The sequence below is a fragment of the Canis lupus genome, chromosome 13 (assembly GCF_003254725.2).
Source record: "Canis lupus dingo isolate Sandy chromosome 13, ASM325472v2, whole genome shotgun sequence".
In the NCBI taxonomy this organism is placed as follows: domain Eukaryota; kingdom Metazoa; phylum Chordata; class Mammalia; order Carnivora; family Canidae; genus Canis; species Canis lupus.
The window spans coordinates 16,283,017-16,304,563 of NC_064255.1; the positions used below are offsets into that span (position 1 = coordinate 16,283,017).

At 36.3% G+C, this 21,547-nt stretch overlaps 1 protein-coding gene across 1 annotated transcript in view; it reads right to left on the bottom strand.

Annotated features, from left to right (window-relative positions):
• The window catches only part of EIF3H (eukaryotic translation initiation factor 3 subunit H), a 95,773-nt gene that overhangs the window by 7,315 nt on the left and 66,911 nt on the right, over positions 1-21,547 (bottom strand). Inside the window, exons 3-5 of the mRNA XM_025450462.2 lie at positions 7,748-7,915; positions 6,125-6,224; positions 4,794-4,943 (exon numbers count right to left, since the gene is read on the bottom strand). Coding sequence (XP_025306247.1) covers positions 4,794-4,943; positions 6,125-6,224; positions 7,748-7,915 — 418 coding nt within the window. The remainder of the gene's footprint in view (positions 1-4,793; positions 4,944-6,124; positions 6,225-7,747; positions 7,916-21,547) is intronic.

A 21,547-nucleotide genomic window follows, 5' to 3' on the forward strand; every position in this document is an offset into this window, starting at 1 on the left:
AACAGGAATGCAAACAGATAAACACAGCATAGTGGTGTCTTTGCTCTAACAGAATGGAAGCAGAAAAGATAGTTTGGTAGGACCAGATGAGACCTTCCAGATTATTTGACAGTCGAATTTTGAGTTTTTGAAGAGGATCTGGAGACAAGGAAAACAGGAAGGACACTGCAGCTACTGGGTGAAGGCAGTGTGTTCGGACACTCTGACATGAAAATCAGAATGCCTCTGAAGAAATGCCCAGAAGGGTGAGACTGGGAAGAAAGACAGCAGTGAAACTAAGGCAGACAACAGGCACAGCACAGTGACTTGGACGCCGGGACTAGAAGTTTGGATTCTATTCTAAGGCCAGTGGGGAACCAGTCAAAAAGTTAAGCAAAGGAGTAATATAATCATACAATTTGCATTTAGCAAGATCACTACAATGAAAGAGGAAAAGGTTAAAAGCGGGAAGTTAGGAGACTGCGAAAGTAATCAGGACTAGAAATAATGAGGCCCTGGCCAAAGGTAGCAAAAGACACAGAAATAAGATGAAATCACCCCAGGAATGTACACATGGGAAGACAGACCCTGAGGTACAATGATATTTAGGGATGAGCAAAGAGGTCTCACTGTGGAGAATGAGAAGGACCAGAGTTGTAGTTGCACAGACTCCAAAAAGAAAGGTTATTTCAGGAAGGAGTCATCAACACATTAAATGTTTGAGTGCCTACAACACCCAGTAGTAACACAGTGATAAAGTCACCCTTTGTGACTTTAGTGAGAGCTCTGACAACAGAGAAGAAAAGGAACACTAAGAAGTTTGACTATAAAAACAGGTGAATACAGGACGCTTGAGTGGCTGCTCAGTTAGCCACCCAACTCTTGATTTCCACTCAGGTCATGACCTCAGGGTTAGGAGATGGAGCCTTGCATGGGGGAGGAGTCTGCTTAAGACTTTCTCTCCTTCTCCCTCTGTTCCAACCCCCCACCCCATACTTACTTGTGCTCTCTTTCCAATAAATAAATCGATCTTAAAAAACAAACAGGTGACTATGAACCAAAAGATGAAAGGAAATGGATAATAACAGCATGAGGTCAAAAAGTGCTCTTTTTGTAACTTTGTTTTTTAAGATGAAGGAGATTTAAGTTTAAACATTCTTATTCTTGGGAGATGTATGTTCAAACAGGGGTTAAAAGTCATGTCAGCAATTCACTGTCACATGGTTCAGAAAAAAAAGCATGTACTTATGTGTATGGACAAAGAGCAGGTACAAATATGGCAAGATGGATCAGTGGTGAATCTAGGAAACGGTTTACGTGTGTTCATCAGCTCATTCTCTTTCAGTTTTTCTAAGGAGCTGAATATTTTCAATTTTTTTTAATGGGAAAAACAAGTCAAGAAAGCTAATAGAAAACCAGTACAGATAGCAACTGAAAATATGAGGAAAGAGTATAGAAGAATCAAGTTGGATCCCAAGAAGGCAGGATGGATGGGAATCGGACAGCCTTAAGGAAGGGGGAACCAACTCTCACTTCCCCAGTAGAAGATCTGAGACTCAGAGAGCTGGCAAGAAATGCTGTCATTACACAATTAGTTAGGGTGGTGGGTCAGAGATGGTAGTGATGGTGGTAGTGACATTGGAGAAAACCATAAAGTACAGTTACTGCCAGATACAGAGACAGAGCTATTATTTGTTTCCACACCTTAAATCCTAGAGACAGATTATACTGATTTTAGCAATGAGAAAGGTGCTACTAGAATAGACCTTCCCTCTCCACCAAAAAATGTCTTTGATATAAAGTACTATTATTATATATTGTTAGATATATCCAATTACTGAAAGAAGACAAGCACAGATATGTGGCCTTTAAGCATTTCCTAACATTTATATTACTACAATGTTTTTCAGAAATATATCCAATAAGAAACACTCAAAAATTTGCATGACAGATATTGAAGGACAAAAATAATTAAAAATAATACTTATTTCACAGATAACATTCACAGGGAATCGGGTCCATTACCAAGAACAACTTTATGGGGATCTTTTTAGTACCAATTCAACTAGAATACTGAACTAGGGAATTATTGCTAGGAGTTTCAGTAATATACCCTTTTCTTTTATTGTCAAGGAAACAAAGAACTGAAAAACAGCTCACTTAAACAGATGTGAAACCAAGACATGCAGTGAGAAGTCTGCTCTGGTTGCAGGATCAATTTATCCTTATCCTTAATGTATAATGCCCATCCTCAGTTTACTTGTTTAAAGGAGAAATAAAAACAGAATCATTTCTTCATGTGTGAAAAGCTGAAGACTTGGGTAGCAGATTTTTAAAAATTTTTAAAGGCTGTTATGAAAACAGCCATTGCTAGAACTTCCAACAAATACAATTAAAACTAAAAAAGAAAAAAAAATTAAATGAAAGGAAATGTAGTATGTTTTATTCACAGCCTAAAACAAATTTATCAAGTAAACCAAAAAAGTGGAATCCACATATGGGTTGTGAAAAGCAAGACCAAGCAAAATATTTGAGGAGCTGTTTGGACATGATTTCTGATATGGTTTCTCAGAAAAAATCTTATGGTGACTGGCCTGATTATCATCATGCTATTAAAGTTGGAAATTAAAATTTGAAGGGTGCCTGGGTGGCTCAGTCAGTTAAGCATCCAATTCTTGATTTCGGCTGAGGTCATGATTTCAGGGTCGTGAGATCAAGCTCCATGTTAGGCTCTGTACTCAATAGGGAGTCTGCTTGAGATTCTCTCTCTCACCCTCTCCCTCAAACCATCCCCCTGCTTGCATGCTCTCTCTCTAAAACAAATAAATCTTCAAAGAATTAAAATCGGAGATGTACAAAGGTTATATTTCATTCTTATAAAACAGTACTGTCAGTTTGGATGAATACAATAGCCGATTAGTATAGGCACTGCTCCAGGGTTGCTTGCCTTATTTTTTTCCTTCCAACAAGAACACAAATTTACCTTTTAAATAATTTCACACGAAAAAGAAGGGGCCCCTCTTTCAATTTCACTTAAAATACAGAAGATAAAAACTATAATAAAACATTTTTCTAGATCTTAGTTGCTATGGCAAACTGGGAACGTTTTCTTGGCTATTAAAAATGCTGTTTTGGGGCCAACTGGGTGGCTTAGTCCATTAAGTGTCTGCCTTCAGCTCGGGTCATGGTCCCAAGGTCCTGGGATCAGGCCCTCCCATTCCCTCTGTCCGCTCATGCTCTCTCTCTCAAATAAATGAATAAAATGTTTTAAATAAATTTTTTGAAAAATGCTATTTTGGACAAACAGACATTATGGACCAGCTCATTGGTAATTTAAAGCACAAAGAGGCTATATTTGTTTTGTATGCTCAATAAACTTGGAAAAGGTGAAGGCATAAATTATATAAGCAAACGCTTTCATGTAGTAAATTTAAAATTACTGTATAACTACATATACTTAATACATCAAATTGTAACCTTGCACACTAAAGAAATGTTCTTAGCGCAATGCTTTAAGTACAGGTGTGCTGAGTGTGTTTGCAAAAGCAATAAAGAAAAGTATGACCTTCTAAAAGAGACAAATTAAAGGACTATTATGAATATATGTTTGCAGTCAACAGTACACTCTTCAGTGCCAAATTAGCCTTGCAAGCTGGCTGCATTACTTAGCACTCCGTTCACCATGCAGTTTCCGTCTCCTTCCTCTGTACAGACTTTCTAGTGGCCCCTATGATGGATTCATGCAATAAAAAGTGGCACTTAAAGCACAGTCCTATCCACCCCAGAGCACAGAAAACAACACTGGGTTCTCTGGTCCTCCTGGGTTTACCCTAGTTGTCTTATAACAAAGAAGTACAAAGTCTGTAGATTCTTTTGTATAAGCTTCTATCTGGGATAAGAGAAACTTGATAAACAACTGTGCTTCTATTCCAAAGTGGTTGCTTAAGAAAACATACCTTGTTTCTTCCAGTCATTCAACAAATGCATACTGACTACCTACTACTCTATTTAATTTCATTCTACAGGTCTGCTGCTAGCATACTCCCACCACAAAACAATCACCAAGATCAAGCTTACAGGGGATTTCATAGGAGCTACCTATAGATGATTCTGCTTATATTTCTGTTAAGAGCAATAAATGATAGAAAAGAAACATTAATTCCATAAAGGAAATAATCTATTTGGAACACATCAGTCAGCACTTTACCAATACAATAAATAATATCTAGCAACTAGATAGCTAAACCAGTCACAATGGAGGAAGTTATGTCACCCCCATCTAAGATACCAAAAGCCAGGGTCAGATTCGGAAAATTCTAATTTTAGTTGAAAAGCCACATTGGAAATTCACTAAGAGTCTGCATCTGAACAAGGGCAAGTGCTACCAGTAAAACAAAGAAGCATTTGCATTTTTCACAGTTTTCCTCAGCATTATTGAACATCCAGACATAATACCATAATCCTCTAAGGACAGTGTACAATAAAGCTAAGCACCCCCTCCCCCAAAGAGCCCTCCCTCATGGGCATTTACCGTATCAAAGCAAAAATAATACAACAAAGGCATCAGAGGGTTCTTATAACAGTATTATTAGTATTCGAACACTGTTTATCAGTTTGGCCTTTTTCCTGAATTCTCAGCAGGGCTGGACAAATACTACGTGTCGTAATACAGGTCCTAAGAACCTCAAAATGTACTTGGGTAATTTTTTTCTTGGTCCATGAGTTAAATTCTAAGTGAAAGAATATTTTCACAGAAAGTGTTGTTGTTGTTTTTTTTTTTTTAAAAGGACTTTTCATTAGACAGGGCCACTTACCTGCTAGCAAGACTGAGCAATTCATGTTTATCTGCTACAGCTGACTTCTTCTCAAGCTCCCACATTAGGACGTTGATCAGATGTGAGTTTTTAATTACAATCGGCACTTCTTCAAACATGTGCTCAAAGGTGATATTTCCCTTTTTCAATCTGTGAAGCGTGTTAAAAATACTTTAGTCTGGTGGTCAGAAGTAAGTGTTAAATTGACTATTTCATACATCTTTCCCTAATTACAGGCCCTCTCCAGGATCTCTGTTTCATTAGCACTCTTTTAAAAAGAGAGAAACTAGTTTTACAGAGTCAAGCTGAAGCTGAATGATATGAATAACATTGAAAACAATCCAAGTTTGAGCTATAAAGCCCCAAAAACAAGATTCTTGGCAGAAGAAACTAGTCTTTCTTTATAATCAGGTATCTTCAAAATTTCATTGATACTAAAATGTAAATGTCATGGGAAATTATGTTATATAACTTCTATCTAAAACATTTAAATAAATAGCTGGAAAAGAGAAATACTGCAGTTCTTGGAAAGTTCCATTTTAAAAGTCTACCAAACTAAAGAAATTAACAACTAGCAGAACACTCACAGTATATCTTATATACAATAGTTCAGAATACAGCAAGAAAATGGTTTCTCATAAGTTAGTTTTAACTACCATACCCAGGAGTTGTTCATGAGTTAGCTTTTAAAATTTTTTGCAACCTAATTTCTTAAAAAGCTATTGGAAAACTAGCAAAAACCTGTCCCAAAGCTGCTAACTTTAATAAGAAACCAAAATTCCCTTAATTAACAGAAAATGAAAGAATTCTAATTTTCAAAAAATTTTAACAAATATTCCAATGCCATTATGAAAAATCATAAAACAGCTTTACCAATTAATTCTGTGCATATCTAGCACCCATAAAATTTCCAAAATGCCACATTCCTTACTGATACCTTAAAATGTTTATGTCTTTCCCATCCCCACCTTCATGAAATAGGACCCAGAACATAAGACATATAGCTCACAATTATCCTGACACAGAGCTATGGCAGCCACTGGTCACTCATCCCATTCTCTCTCTTCAAATCCAGTAGCTATTTAATTCCCCCTCCAACTGAATTCATACACAGTGTGAACAACAGATGAGACATTCCATAAAGAACAGTTTAAACATGGAAAGGGAGAAATCAAGAGGCACTTGGCCATGCAAAACTCTTCTACAGTCCACATGGCAAAAGCATTGCCACACCACCACCACCAAGGATTCAATAAATGTGGCAAACTACAATCTTAAGAGGAAAACAGCCAATGCTTTACCATATGCCTCACAGGCCCCCAAACACTTACGCTTCAGGAGAAAAATCCTTCTCTTTACAAACTTCCATCAGTTTAGGAGTCAGTCTGTATGCTTTCAGCGAGAGGGACCCTTGGGCAGTTTTTATGGGATCTCAAATAAGGAAAAGAGAAAGAAATTACTAACACTTTTGTTACTGCCATTGCTTTGCTTGAATGACACTGGTTCTAGGCACACTATTACTAATCGTACAATCTTTGCAAAATGAAGATCAAAATAAATGATCAGAACTCAGTCTGAAGCAGATTCAAATCATATAGCAAATAGTTAAGTGAAAAAACATAGGAACCCTATCATCCTACTTGTAATAGGTAGAGTAACTTCCTCCCTAAGGTAAAAACAGAAGATTCAAAATGCAGTTATTTTTAAACCTATTCGTCTGCTTGATCCAGAAATCTTGGTGAAAATTAAACATCTCCTATGTTCTGTCCAGCTTATATTCATCTTGTATAATTAGAAGAAAAATATTAATGAATATTAAATATGAAAATACACCATGAAGTTGTGTAATTCAGTGGACTAATTTAAATGAATGGCCCTGTGAACAAAAGTTTATCCATCCTAGTAATCATTGTCCAATTTTTTTAGTTAAAAGAGATTCTAAAAATGACTAAAAAGTGCTATCACAAAAGTGTCTTTTTAGTTTCAGAGAAACTTATTTGGTCAAAACTAGCTGCTTACACACTCCATGAGTAAGGGAGCTTAGCACTTGCTGCATGATAACGGCTCCGGCATGCCAATATTCGCCTAAAACCTGTGTTAACATTCATGTTGTCTGAAACTTAACACAGTGAAACTTTTAGCAATAGGTGATAAAATGAAAACCAAAATAGATTGAAACAAGTGGAAAATTCATCAAGGTCTGATGATGCAATGTTTCCAGCCAATATAAGTACACTTTAACAACTTGTTCTTTACTGTAATCCAATTGTTAACATACTGAAACAATTTTGGGGCAGCTCATAAGATTGATCGTATTCATTAGTATTTTTTCTGACAGATACTCAGGACGTTACATTTACTTCTCAGCTGGAAACTATATGCAAGTCTGCCAGATATGGCAAACTGTGAGTGTTTGGGGAGGGGGAAGGCTATAAAGCTGTTAAATTGCCTACAGTTCTGATACAGCACAGAACATCTGGTCTGGAGAGCTTGAGGAAACACCATTAAATAGGCCGAAAAGAAAAAAATCTTTGTGCTAAGAAACAGTCCAGGTTTTGTACGCTGCTGTCAGAGGTATAAAAAAACTTGGCACACTGTGTTATGATTGGTCAGTCACGTACAGAGCCAGACACTCTAGCAATTGGGGTTTGTTAGACATCTGGTCTAGTTCCACCAGCCCCTTCAAATGAGGGAGGGGAGATGGAGGAATAAAAATGAAGCAGCTACTCCAGCATTCCAAAATGTACACATCAGGGCTCTGATAGCAAGAAAAATAAACAGAAAGAAGGAAACCCTGTCTAGACTTAGCTGCTGCTGAGGCTGCTGCAGAAACAGGGTTGGTATTTACTTGAGAAGGCCTGCCAGGCTGCTCTTAGAGGCAAAAAGACAGAAAGCAAAAATAGTAGTAATAACATTAAGGGAAGAAAAGAATAATAAAGGAAACTCCTACTAACCGTAAATGAGAACGACAGATTCTTCAATGGCATGCTGGTAACTGAACTGAGAATCCAGGAGTGCTCGGGTGACGAACGAGCCATAGTACGTGGACTGATACCAGCCCACGTGGAGGTGATCAATGTTGACATGGCGAAGGCTGCGCATCATTTCCATCTGATACTGGACTAGATGACAGGGACAGAGGAGTAAAAGAAAAACTAATGATGCTACAAATAGTAAAAACAAGATTTTTTTGAAATGAATTTTTACACAACCATTTATTAGCTAAAGGGCACAGGTTTCCAGGTTTAAAATTCAGTCAGTTCACATATAACAAAAACGAATTTAAGCTTTCAAATCATTTCAAATCACTGAAGCTTTCCTTTTTTCAATAATGAAACGACCTACTGTAGAAAACTTACTAAGAACACATTAATGCCTTGTTCTAAACAAGAAATTATTTATTAAATGTAGTTTTCACTCATTTCTTAAAACTCTTAAAAATAGTAATAAATCTTTAAGAAAAAGATTTGTGTATTTGCTAAACTGGTTGGTTTTTTAAGATATTCATTTGAATTAGTAAAGTGAGAATACTTATCAAAGTCTCTTTCAACTCAGCTTTTAGAACTGAGAGGTTAAAATCATCAAGAGAATGAATAGGGAAACAATTAACTACCATATTATTTAAATATGAACAGAATACAAGCCGTAGCTGATTTAAAATATAAGAATTCATTTTTGCCTTCATCTGGTGCCCCCTGCTGCATATGCTAAATTTTAAAAATAATTCTTTTTTTATTTGTATGTTCTTCTGTGTTAAGTAACAGATATTAATTTTTCATCAGTTATATGTTAATCACCATGTATAGAATGAAAAGGCTGAAAGGCTACACTTTCATCAAATTAATGACTATAATGTATAACATTAACTTAAAGCAATATTTCTAGAATAGGTGCGAACTGAGACCATAACAAGTAAAAGATTTTAAGAAGCAATAAAGCCCAATAATGAGTAGCAAGTATGTAATACAGGAGAAAATTTTATAGTCAACATAATATCCAAGCTATTTCTATTATAATGAATGTACAGCTATGTGGAATAAATATATTTGCTTAACTCGGAATCTTACCATTTCATTTTTAAAACTCTCGATCAGGTTTTAGCAAAAGTAAAATGATATGCCTGTGAATTCCTTGGTTATAGCACTACGGTTTTATAAAACAAACAAGATTCAGGATCATGAAGTAAAAAAGAACCTCCCTCAGATGTCACAATCTTATTTTTCAACATTTGTTACTAGGCAAAGAAATTATAAATCTGCTATTCCAAGGAAGGTTATAATTCTCATGATAAAATATGGCAGCCAACTTTTTAACTATTCAAGAATTGAGTTTTTTAGTTTTTCTTTTTATATACAAATATGATGGCCTCAAGAAGAAGTGGTATAAAATTAATATGATAATCGTATATCAATCACCTTTTACTTAAATTTTTGTCTCTCCAGCACCTAACAGACCTCCTTCCCTTTAACAGATTCATACACACCAACCACAAAAATATGATATAGAACCATTGCTATGGTCTCTTTCTGCTTTAAAATTCCCTCTTTTAAAGTAAAATCACTCTTTTGTCTAATGGAATTTAATCAAATTTAATGCACACAAAGTTCCAATATCACAAGTATAACAGGAGTCAGACTAAATTTACTATTCATTTTAAAGGAGTAGGGAAGAGATGGGGAGAGATTACCAAGCAATTGATAGTACAAATGTGGTTGTGTAGGATGATTTTTTAAAATCAGTATTTTCAAAATATCTGCCAATATACAATTTAGGTGTGTTATAAGCAGAAGTTAGATTCAGTTTACAACAGTAGGAAAAAAAGAAAAGACTTGGAATCTTGGGATCTAGGTTCTCATACTAGATCTTAGATTCTTTTTCTATGGGGAATCTTGCTGTCCAGTTATTGCTCCTTATCCGATGTTCAGCCTTCCCATCTCCAGAAAGATTTGAGAGCACATCACAGTCAAAATGTTTTGACTTCACAGTGTTCACTGAATATGCTAATTATAAGTAGTAATTTTACTACAAACTAAGCAGAGCCTCCAGCATCCATTGATACTTAAAAATGCATTCCTCTGAAAAAGAGTTGGTAATCTTACTAAGTCAGTCCCCAAATAGCCTCAATACAAAATGTTTTATAATAGCATTTTCAGGATGCAGGAGGTAAAATAAACTTTATGATCAGTAGCAAACCTCCAAATTCCTTCTTCACTCAAAATCTTACCTACTTTACAACCCCTTGGACAAGAATGAAAATAAAGTATTCCTCTCAGGTAGGAAGAGACTAAGGAATAGAAGGCTTGTCTATGGGAGATACCACTGCTCTAGTGTATTCACTTCTTGAGAATTTACAAGTAGAGAGATGAGTTTGCAAGGCTCTAATAAAAACCTATTTTTAAGGTCACAAGAGTTTTCATATGACCTAAATATGGTAAATAAGTATTAAAATGTAAGGGGTAGGAACAAGACAAGTAAGTTGATAAATTGGTTCTAAAAATCTACAAGGCAGTGGAATTTCACTATTGCACAAAAAATATATTCTGGACCTATTCTACATGAAACTCAACTTTAAAAATTAAAAAACACAAAGAATGCCTCTTGGAGGCATCACACACAGAAAGATAGGATCTTAAAGGACTGCAAGTGATGGGACACCTGGGTGGTAGAGTTAGTTGAACATCTAACTCTTTGGTTTCAGTTCAGGTCATGACCTCAGGGTCATGAGACTGAGCCCCAAGTCAGGTTCCATGTCGGACTTCACACTCAGCATGGGAGTCTGCTTAAGATTCTCTCCCTCTCCCTCTGCCCCTCCTGCTCATGCTCTCTCTAAAGTCAATGAATAAATCTTTAAAAAATAAAAGGACTGCAGTGACCTGTGAAAAGATAAGCATTGGGGCTCATCTTTGAAGCTGCAGCTTCAAAGTAAAGTTGGGGTACACTGAGGCCCAGTCCTTACCAGGACTATTCATATGAGCCTCTAGTAAGTGCACAGTTCAAAGAGGTAAGTTTAATTCAATTAAAAAATATATATATATGAAATGATATGCTTTTCTACTATATACAAACTGAGGAACAAGAAAAACCTCACAGCCAGCCAAGTGAACTGCTTTCTCTGCAGACTTTTCAGTGTGTGTCCTCCCTTCTAATGATGACAAAGACAAGTCTTCTCTTCCTTCACCCACCCAGTGTTTCCTTTCTTTCTCCTCCAACCCAAATTTTCAAAAAGCACAAAACCAATCTGCAAAAGAACCCTCATAAACCTAAGTAAGGATAAGAAATGCACAGCAGACCATCCCATGAAAATGGTCTCAAATCCATGCTCCAGGCAGCTACCACCAAATGATCTGAGCTGCCACACGAGCTAACACCTATTTACCCCTCTGGCCTATGGAAGACACAAGGGAAAAATCGTGACATAGTGATGTGCCAGTAAATTTTATGCAGGAAAGTAAGGATGGATCATTGCAGACTCTAATCTCCCAGGTGAATGCCACTGCTTTTATGGCTATGTAGTTCCTCTCAGAAGTTACACTGGAGGTGGGTACTTAAGGCACACAAGAGACCCAATTCAGCTACAATACTAAGGTAACAGGAGAGAGGAGGAAGCTTTTGCTTTCTGGAAGTGGCTGTGAGAATGCCTTGTCCCAAGCCAGAGGCTCTGGGTGAGTGGGAGATAGAGCCATATTAGCTTTCTCCTGCCCAGCTAGACTCACTTTACTGGGCTGGAGTTGTAAGAGAAAGACATAAAAGATTTGTCTAGGCAGAGATAAGGTTCACCCCTGTCTAGGAAGTGCCTCACACCTCAGAACTCAAGCGAATAATAGCAAAAAATAAAAAAATAAAACGAGAAGAAAGGAAAAAATGAGGCTCCCTGATACAAAGTACCACAACTCCCTATTGTTAATGCAGGTCAATGAAATAAGGAGCACTTCCTGACATCTTTGAGGGTTGGTCTAGGACTAGGCACACTTTCACTTTCGTTCTAAAGTTCTCATATTTAACAAAAAGAAGCCCAAGCAGCAATTTCAACCAATGATATTTGCCTCTGAATTAATATTCCTGGGGGAGTTCCCAAAGATGAAGAGCAAGAGGAAAATTGTTTTTGGAAGGGGACGATTTTTAAATCATGGTAATATCCAACAGAAGGAATTGTATAGTGAAAAGTTTAGGAAAGAAATTTTTAATTTTTAAGCATTCTTAGTCTAAAAAGCAAATATCCTACTGACCAAGGAGAAACAGTACACAGCAAATAAATTTCAAAAACAAATTGGTAGTTACTATTAAGCCAACTCAAATTACTAATACAAAAGCTATACTTATTAACATGCAACTGAAGTGATATACAAAATTTGGAAGGATATTAAAAATGAGCTGAAGTTTTATAAATCTCTTCAACCTCTAGAATTGTCTTAATTGGTAAAGCCTCTCCCAAGCAAAGGAGAGCCTGGTTTACAACACTGAATAACTGTTCGAAGTTTGGCACCAGTATATTCACATTCACTTTTTCCAGATATCCTCTTTGCAAAACAGTCAATTTTAAATTGCCTTGAGCTAAAACTGTCTTAACTGAGGCAGGCTGCCCAAAAACTATTCCTTTCAAAAATCTACCACATTTGTTAGGCTTTCTCATGTTTTTATCTCCAAATATGAAAACACTGAAAATAATATGTTGTTTTATATTTAAATGCTATATCTGGAGTTACACTGGCAAACAACAAAAAACCTTTAAGAGTTGAGTCCTAAATATCACTGAGAAGAACAAGGAATTAGAAGCTTTTTAGCTCAGTAGAATAGTTAATCAACATTCTTCAATTCTTCACCCTCATCTTTAAAATCATCTTTTTTATTTTATTATTTTAAGTGAGCCTTACTGAAATATAATCTCTCAGTAAAAAACAAAGAATTGCCACAGTAGGCTAGGCTGTGATGAGCTGAAGGCAGAAAGTTAAAGCTGTAACATAGTCCAAAACTCAAGATTAATGTATGTCAGACTAAGGGAGGAAAAAAAGGGTTTTATAGATATCTTATTAGGGAACTTTTAAAAGATAATGTGACCTAATTTAAATTTTAGAAATTAAAGACAACTTAATAGATGTACTGTTTCATTTAATGACTGAAAACTATTATTGAATAAATACAAATTATTTTAAAATAAAAATAAATGATAAAATTATATAAAAATACACACACACACACACACACACACACAGCCTAGATGCAAAGGACAGAGCTAAACACCAGGAGAGAAACTCGCACTTACTGAGCACTTACTATGTCAGACTTCCTGCGAAGTGGTCTACATATGTTATTTGACTTTATTCCTCACAATAACTCTAATGAGCTAATCACCATTACTGAAAACCTCTTAAAAAAACTGCTTACCACAGCTTGAAAAATGGCAGGACTCAATCTGACTTCAGACTCTCTGACTCCAAAGCCCAGGCAACCACTCACAGAATTTCATCTCCTCTTACTGGTAAAGTGTAAATTATTTTTGAGCCAATAAAGCATAACACACTAACACAACAGAAATATACAATTTCTAGATTTTGAGAAAACACAGCTTGTGCACGTTTGACCACTAAATCAACAAATAATTTAGCAATACCAGCAAGATTTTAAGTTAAAAACTACCTAAAAAGATTTGTTAAATATCCAAGTCCATAGTTATCACAAATATGTAATCAAACTTCTCAACACTGCATTCTATGTTATTATTTGAAATTTACGGCAATACTACCTTGTAACTAAGAACTGGCTTAGATCAAAAATGGCTTGTACAAATACATCAAGTAAGGGAACAGCCACCGGAATTAGTATAAATGCTCTCTGCAAGCAAAGAAACCTACTAAGTTCAATCTAGAGATGCAAATGGCTTTAAAAGCAAACAAACAAACAAAACCCCACAACCTGAAACAAATCAATGATTTCAACAAACATGACAGGGAAGTGGAATACATCAAAACTTCCTAGCTGTTTTAGCTCAACGGCTAACCTAAGCAGGACTTTTAAAAAAATAATTACAAGCTTTTTTCCCAGCAGTAGCATGGGACACCAGTGAGCACTGACAGGCTATGAACTGTGAAGGCTTTGCCTCATTATTTAACAAGACAAACCATTCTGTGCTTTCCTCTTCATATCAGACTTTCTGCCAAGCTGCACATACGTTTCAGGCAGTGTTCAAAGCTAGTAGCAGATGTAGATTTAAGCAAACAGAATGTGCATTTGAAGAAAAAAAAACTTAAATAAGAGTCTACTTTGGGTGAAGAGAATTATGGAATAACTGCATATTCTCTTCACCCAGTCTGTATCATATATTCATCCTTTTTTTCAATTAATACATCTGTTATTAAGGCCACCCCTGTGAATGCTTAAGGATTCTGGTAACAGTTCATTTTTCACATTAAGTGCTTGATATATATTCTACTCTATCTAGAGTAGAATATGAAAAATACTACTTTTCTTAATAATCTTACAGAAATATTTTTCAATAGTTCATTTGTCCTGGGTGGTTTAATTTCTTCTTTAAAGTGTTTATGAATTCTGACCAATAATTTCTTCTAAATGCCAAGATGAAGATAAGGAAGGGAGGGGGCTATCTTTTAAGACAAGTAAGAGCTCTGAAAACAGGAAATCAGGAGGGGTTTTTTTTTTTTTTTTTGAGGTCTTTATGTGTCTCTAAAAAGTCTTTTATGAAATAAACTGGACTCTTTACAGAAAATAACATGTACATCTTGTACAACCAAATCATGAAACACAACCAAGAGATCTTATTTCTTTGAGGTCATGAAATTTAAAATGTATATACATTTATGCCCTTGGTCATGAAAACACATGCAGGTAACTGGATGACAGAGAGAGCAACTAAGAAGTTAACTATATGTCATCTGAGATCTGTTTATACAAAGTGAATTCACCTGAATGAGACAAAGGCTATAGATCTCCTTGCCCATCACCTTGAAGAATTCTATCTTGAAGAGCAGCCTGTTGACCACTGCTACCTCTTGCTACAATTACAAGGATGATATGTTAGAAGATCAAAGGAGAATCTCTGGATTCAGAAAAATACATGTTTCATACTAGGTTACAGGCTCTTTCATGAGGACAAGTAATACCTCTGTTATATTTACAGCTATATATCAGGTACTACATTAATTCTGGCCCAAAGTTAAGTACTGAAAATATTCAGAAAAAAATAGAGTATTTCAAAAACATGATTGTTGTTAATGTACTAAAAACGTCACAACTAATAATAAATTATATATATTATATATATACACATATATAAAATTTTATAAATACATAACCATGTTCACAAAGGACATGAATTAGCTTACTTTAAAACATCTAAAATCATCAGTAAATCAGGACTAGGCAAAGTATAAGTTAGAATACGTAAAGTAGAAATTGCAGGTGAGGCAGAGACCCGAACAAAATCAAGTAAACCATAGATATTTTCATTTGAATACACAAATTTGGCTCTGAGCAACCTGGCCATCAAAGCAGTAAGGGAAATATGGTCATTTATATTATTATCCAAAGGGAGAAAAACATCAGAGCTCAAAGTTGGTAAGACTTTTCCTAGTACTAGTTTCCCTAGTACTAGTACTAGGTTTCAAAGCAAAACTGTGCAATCTTTTGAGAAACAGAAGACATTTCTGTAATAGAATAGTCACACTTGATTTACCTTTCCTATAAATCTGAGTTTTTAATGTAAAACAAGGAAAGAATGGCCTCATGAGTACTTGTTACAGCAAATAAAAGTCTACAGAAGAGGAAGAAGGAAGAGGGAGGAAGAAGAGGAAGAAGGAGGTGGGAAGGAGGAGGAGGAGAAAGAGAAGGAGGAGAAAAGAAAGAGCTGCCAAAATGAATTAATATTTTCATCCCCCGGGGCACATGGGTGGTACAGTCAGCTGCGTGTCCAACTCTTGGTTTCAGCTCAGGTTATGATCTCAAGGTCATGGGATTGAGCCTCAAGTTGGGCTCAGCGGTCTGCTAAGAGCTTTCTCTCTCCCCTTCTCTCTCTCTCTGCCCCTCCCATGCACATATTCGCTTCTCCCTCTAATAAATAAATAAATCTTAAAAGTTTCATCCCCTATCAATTCAAACTCCAGTTGTTCGAAAAATATAATGAGATGTTTTAGCAGTGAGCAGTAAAGTTTCATAATGGAGAACAAATGATCACTTCTGAGAGGTACTGTTTGGAATGTACAAGCAAAACTGTACTGACACCATTTACTGAGCACCACCTGTGCTGGGAGCCTCATAAAGTTATAGTGACACCATTTTCTAAAAAGTGCCCTCTTCAATATGGCTGCCCAACAAGCTGGTGGTAGTTAATGCATTTATCTCTCTGAGCTTTAATTTCTCCAGCTGGAAAATGGTGATTTCCACTTCCAACCATATAATGATGGCAATTTAAAAAATTTACCTCCAGCCCACATGGCTTTGTGCTTACTGAGCATTTTCAGGAGAAAGTCCCATAGATACTACACACTATAAACATATACACTGACTTTATCCATCCCACCCAAAAACCCTAATCTTGACCACATTGCTCATATTCAGCTTATATAGCTATCTACTGTTTGAACTGGTCTCAAATTTATTTTCTCCAAGGCATTTAGAATGTTTCTTAAAGATTTATAAATGACTTGGGAAAATGTTCATGAGATGCTACTAGGAAAAAAGGCAGAATATAAAACTATAAACCATATAAATGCCAATATGTGAACAACCTGGGTTCCTCCCTCCTTGTAGTAGGAAAGACTAGGAAGAAATATGCTAAAATGGTAATGGCAATAGTTCTCCAGGGAGTGACATCATACATTATTTTTGTTTTCTTACTTATTCTTGCCCTTACTTTCCATGTTTTCTGGCAAAAGAATTGTGCAATACATATGACATTAAAGGCATATATGCAATATGTATCAAAAGAATTTTCTACTGCTGGCTAACTGGCCTACATTTACCATGCTTATCAAATAACCTGGGTACTAGCACTCCTAAATTATGGGAGCAGGGAATAGAACAAGGTTCCAGACTACTCAGAATCTAAAGTAGCCAACCTGGTCTAAATACCATCTGCTCTAGACTGAATCATAATTCACCCACTCAAAATTCTTAGTTAAAGCCCTAACCCTCCAAGGTGATGGTATTTAGAGATGGGGTCTTTAGAAAGTAATCAGGTTCAGTTGAGGCCATGAGGGTAGAGCCCTCACAATGGGATTAGTGCCCTGTAGATACAACAGGAGGAGACACCACAAAGTCGGCTTCCTCCCTTTCTCTCTCTCCCCATCTCCAACCACAGGCAGTATGGACTACCTGTGCCATGTGAAGTCACAGTGAAACGTGCCAGCTCTGTAGCACCCTAATCTTGGACTTCTAGTCTCCAAAACTGAGAAATAAATTCCTATTGTTTAAACCACCAATCTATTATATTTTGTTACAGCAGCTGGAGCCAAGACACAATCTTTAACACATACCAGTTGTATAACCTACACAAAATTATTTTGGCCTAGGTCTGCTCTGTTGTAAAATAAGAGGGAAAACAGTACCTACTTTAGAAAGTAGTTAACCTCAGGAAGAATTAAATAGGTCTTCACCACCACCTATTATTCAGAAATGCTACTTAGAATTGAGAAGTCATGGCACTTATCTAAAGTGAAGGAAAAGGTTTTGGAAAATTGGATTTGATTAACTTGGTCTCCAAGTGTCATATAGACTCTCTTTTGCCCATTTCCATATCAGGAGTAGGAGGGAATGAGGAAAACAGAGAAGGAGGTTAGAGGTTGTATGTGTGACTACAAAAAAAAAAAAAATATATATGAATCTGTAACATCCATTTCATGAAACTGAATTCATATGTACAAATATGAATATGATCAAAAAAAATCTAGCATGAGAAAAGATTATTAAACCAAAAAAATTACTTCTTAGATACTAAAACTATAAGCTAATTATATTCTGCACAATAAAGAACAGATTCAATAAAGAAAGAGACAAGCTACAGAAATTAGATTTCAAGAAAAGGTAATCTTGGGTGTTCTATTATTACTGTGTATATAACAATATAACTGCATTGTACTATATAAGTTTCTATCTCCTGATTCCATTTGCAACTCTTCCAAAGAAAGAAAATAAGTCCCCTGCCCCCTCCCAACAGGTGACTTTAAAAACAACACAGAATGCAGGTGGGGATGGGAAGGAAGAATGAGCAGTAATGACAGCTTACATGGGAATTAGGTAAAGGCTACTGGAAATACTGTCACTCCAAGTAAAATAGTAAACTCAATCAGATATAGCAAACAGCTTTATAACATGCCCCTATTGCTTAGAGAGATGATCCACTCCGGCAGCCTCAACTTTCCAAAGATAGGTTCCTTTACCTTCAAGCATCATGATAATTTGGACTAGAAAACCAGTACTAAAGATGCCATAAGAAGAAAGCCTAAGGGGCCTAGTCTTTGAAGAATATCCCTAACTATTAACTAAAGAAGGGAAAGCTGGCAAAAATGGCAAATGACCAGAGTTAAAGAAAAGGTTAGGAAGGGCAAACAATTTCCTATGGATTACTTAAATCCACTCTCCATTCACCTGTTTTTGTGTGTGTGTGTGTCCCTCACCTCTTTCCCCACACGCTCTGCTTCGTCCAAACTTACTTTTATAGGAGAAGGAACATAAGAGTTCTATGCTGAGAAAATAATCAAGCAGAAATCCTTATGGCAGCCACAATAAATCTGAGGTTAGAAAACCATGGCTTATTTTTAATGAGGCCATGTTGCCTTTCCTGTTACAATCTCCTTTTCCCAAAACCATATGCACATGCACTCTTGTAGAGAGAAGATCGAAAGCTTTCACTAAATTTTCAAAGGGATTCAAGATCCAAAAGATGAGTAACCAGTACTGAGATGCCATGGAGGACAGGCCAAATGTGGTCCCACCTAGGGATTACCACTCCTCTCTACGTATGTGGGGAGAGGAGAAGGGGCTAGGTGTGAAGCAATAATCGATTCACTTCAGGGGTAGCCAAACAGCAGCACAAACAGCAATGAGATCACTAAAGATAACACTATCCAGAAGAGTAAGAATGGCAGGCCAAAGGACCAGAGAAAACACCAACTTTCAGCAAGATACTCAACAATGTCACTTTTACCCTTGTCCTACCAAGACCAGGAAGTCCATCATGGAGAAAGCTGGATGGAGGCTTCACCTAAACTAATCTGTGACCAAGACTAGTAATTCCCAAAATGGCCAAGAGAAAACATGCGCTTACCCACACAGCGACAGTGCTTTACAAGCTAAAACTGTTCTAAAGGCAGGGAGGGAGTTGTGATCCTAAAAGAGAAATAACCCTTCTCTATTTGGGAAGAATACACATTTTGGGGGGAGAGGTTGGTCTCCACCAAAAATACTATATTCTAAAAACCAATCATATTCTGCTATGATACAAATGTACCTTGGCAATACAGCTCTACAGACACACACTAACACGAACACCATCCTCAGGCAACTCAGCAACCCTGTTATCTTTTAGAGTTTTTACAGAGATCTCTACATGCCATTACTGAGACATATCTAATCAGCTGTCCTATGTAATCTGAAGCTCCTAAAGATGTTTTTCTATGGAAGGCCTCTTGGATTAGTGAGGAAGATGAAATACAGTGTGCAGGAGGAAGCAAAAATCATTGAAAAGCAAGAAAATTACTACAGAAAGATGTTGGAAGGCTACAAAACAGATCAAATAATTCTCTTCCGCAATTGGCAGGCAAGATCCTGCCAGATGTTTGAAATAGAATTAACCTCTATGGGCTACACTGATAGAAATAAACTGCATAACTATAAATAAATAAATATCTAGGGAAGCATAAATAACTATCTAGGAAGGGCTATCTTTGTTTTACTTTCTCTGAATTTGTTTCAGATTATTTCTCCCACCCCACAAAAAAAAAAAAAAAAAAAAAAAAAAGCTGTCCCTCACAGCAGTGTCCATAGATACTGAGAGCTCACAACTTATGCCAAGGCTTTTGAAATTATGCCAAAGGCAAACCAAACAGTATCTCCTTAAAAAGCTGAGTTTAATCAGAGTATTTGCAATGTTTCAAAGCATTTTCAAACTAGGTAATATTACCTTAACAACAACAAAAACTCTCTTTCATCTCCCAAGGGTGTGTGTATGTATGTGTGTCTGTGTGTTTGTGGTGTATATATGTATATGTATATGTATGTGTTTGTACAGACACATTTTTTCCCTTGCAGAAAAGATTACAATAGTCGGTTAGATAAAGGCATTATAAATGGCTTACAGATGTTTCTTCCTCATATTCTGGGGGAGAAAAATCTTAAACAGCAAATTCACACATTCATCTCTTCATATATTCATACAAGTATTTATTCTGCCAGACTTTTAGGTGCTGTCCAGCACTGGGCAATGAAGACAGAAAGGTTCCTGCAGCTGACATTCTAGTAGAGAAGAGCAGATATGACACACACAGTGATGGCCAGCATTCCTGGATCTACACAAATGTTTAAACGTTCCCTAAAGAAAATATCTGGGCAATCCTATATAGTTCTCTGTACATTTAAAATGAAGAAACTATCTCTGTTAATAACAACCAGGAAATCAAGTTTGGGAGTCAAAGACCTGGCTTCTTACTCTGCCAAATAATGCAGTGCAAAAAAATATTCGCAGGCTGAGAAAACAGGAGACCTGAATTCTATTTTGGCCTTGCCAGTAAATACAATAAAATAAAGCAGGGGAAAGCCTCCAAGTAACCAAACTGTCCTTTAAAATACAGTTTTAAAACCATCTAGACTTTATCTCAACTGGAAAAATGATTTGGTTTAATGCTTATCACATGATAATGATGACAAGCGTTTTAAAGCAAGGACCAGATAAAAATCCTCCAGAAATAAAATTTCATTGTGTTTCTTTGCTAAGCTTTGAAGTTGGAATCAATGATCTCTATAATGCTTTTAGATGCTAATATTCCACAGAGATAAATGAAAAAAGTCAGTTTCACTAAAAAATATGGTCTAGAAACTCTAACGACAAGCGTAGGTCAGAAGAGCAGAGGCAGTAACAAGGATCCTAGCTTAAAACGTGATAAGAGTTCTAGACTAACAAGTATATGTGGGCTCCCCACACAGAAAAAAAAAGGCCTCAGGCTAACCCTGAAGAAGGAGGAGTTTTGAAAGAGGCATCAAATTTTCTTTCTAACACTTATTTCAGACAAATAAGCAGTGGAACAGTGTCTCTCTCTCAAACTTGTATCATCTGGTACATCATTTATTGGACATTTGGCACTCATGAAAACCACCAATTTCAAATTTTAAAAAATGTTGTTATCCTAACTTTAGTTATATAAATAAAAGTTTGATTAAAATTAAGAACAATAACAAAACTACTGTATATCTGTGACAGAGATGCTGTGCATGATGTCCAGGGTTTAACACACAACCTGGAGATGGATGATGTGGGTTATAGGTGGTATATCTAAGAGACTTACAGGTTATCAGGAAATGCAACAAGTGTTTTGTTACTGTCAGATGATCCTACATATAGATCTGTCCAAGGAACACATTAGGCCTAAAAACTACTATTTCAATTAGGGAAATTCTGGAAACTAGATTTTAACCCTTGATTTTATTAAGCTCTGGAGCTATTCATGTCCTACTGCCATATTTAGATATAGTTTTTAAAATATGCACAGCAATCTCATCAACTTCTTCCTCAAATAAATTAAAACTATCAA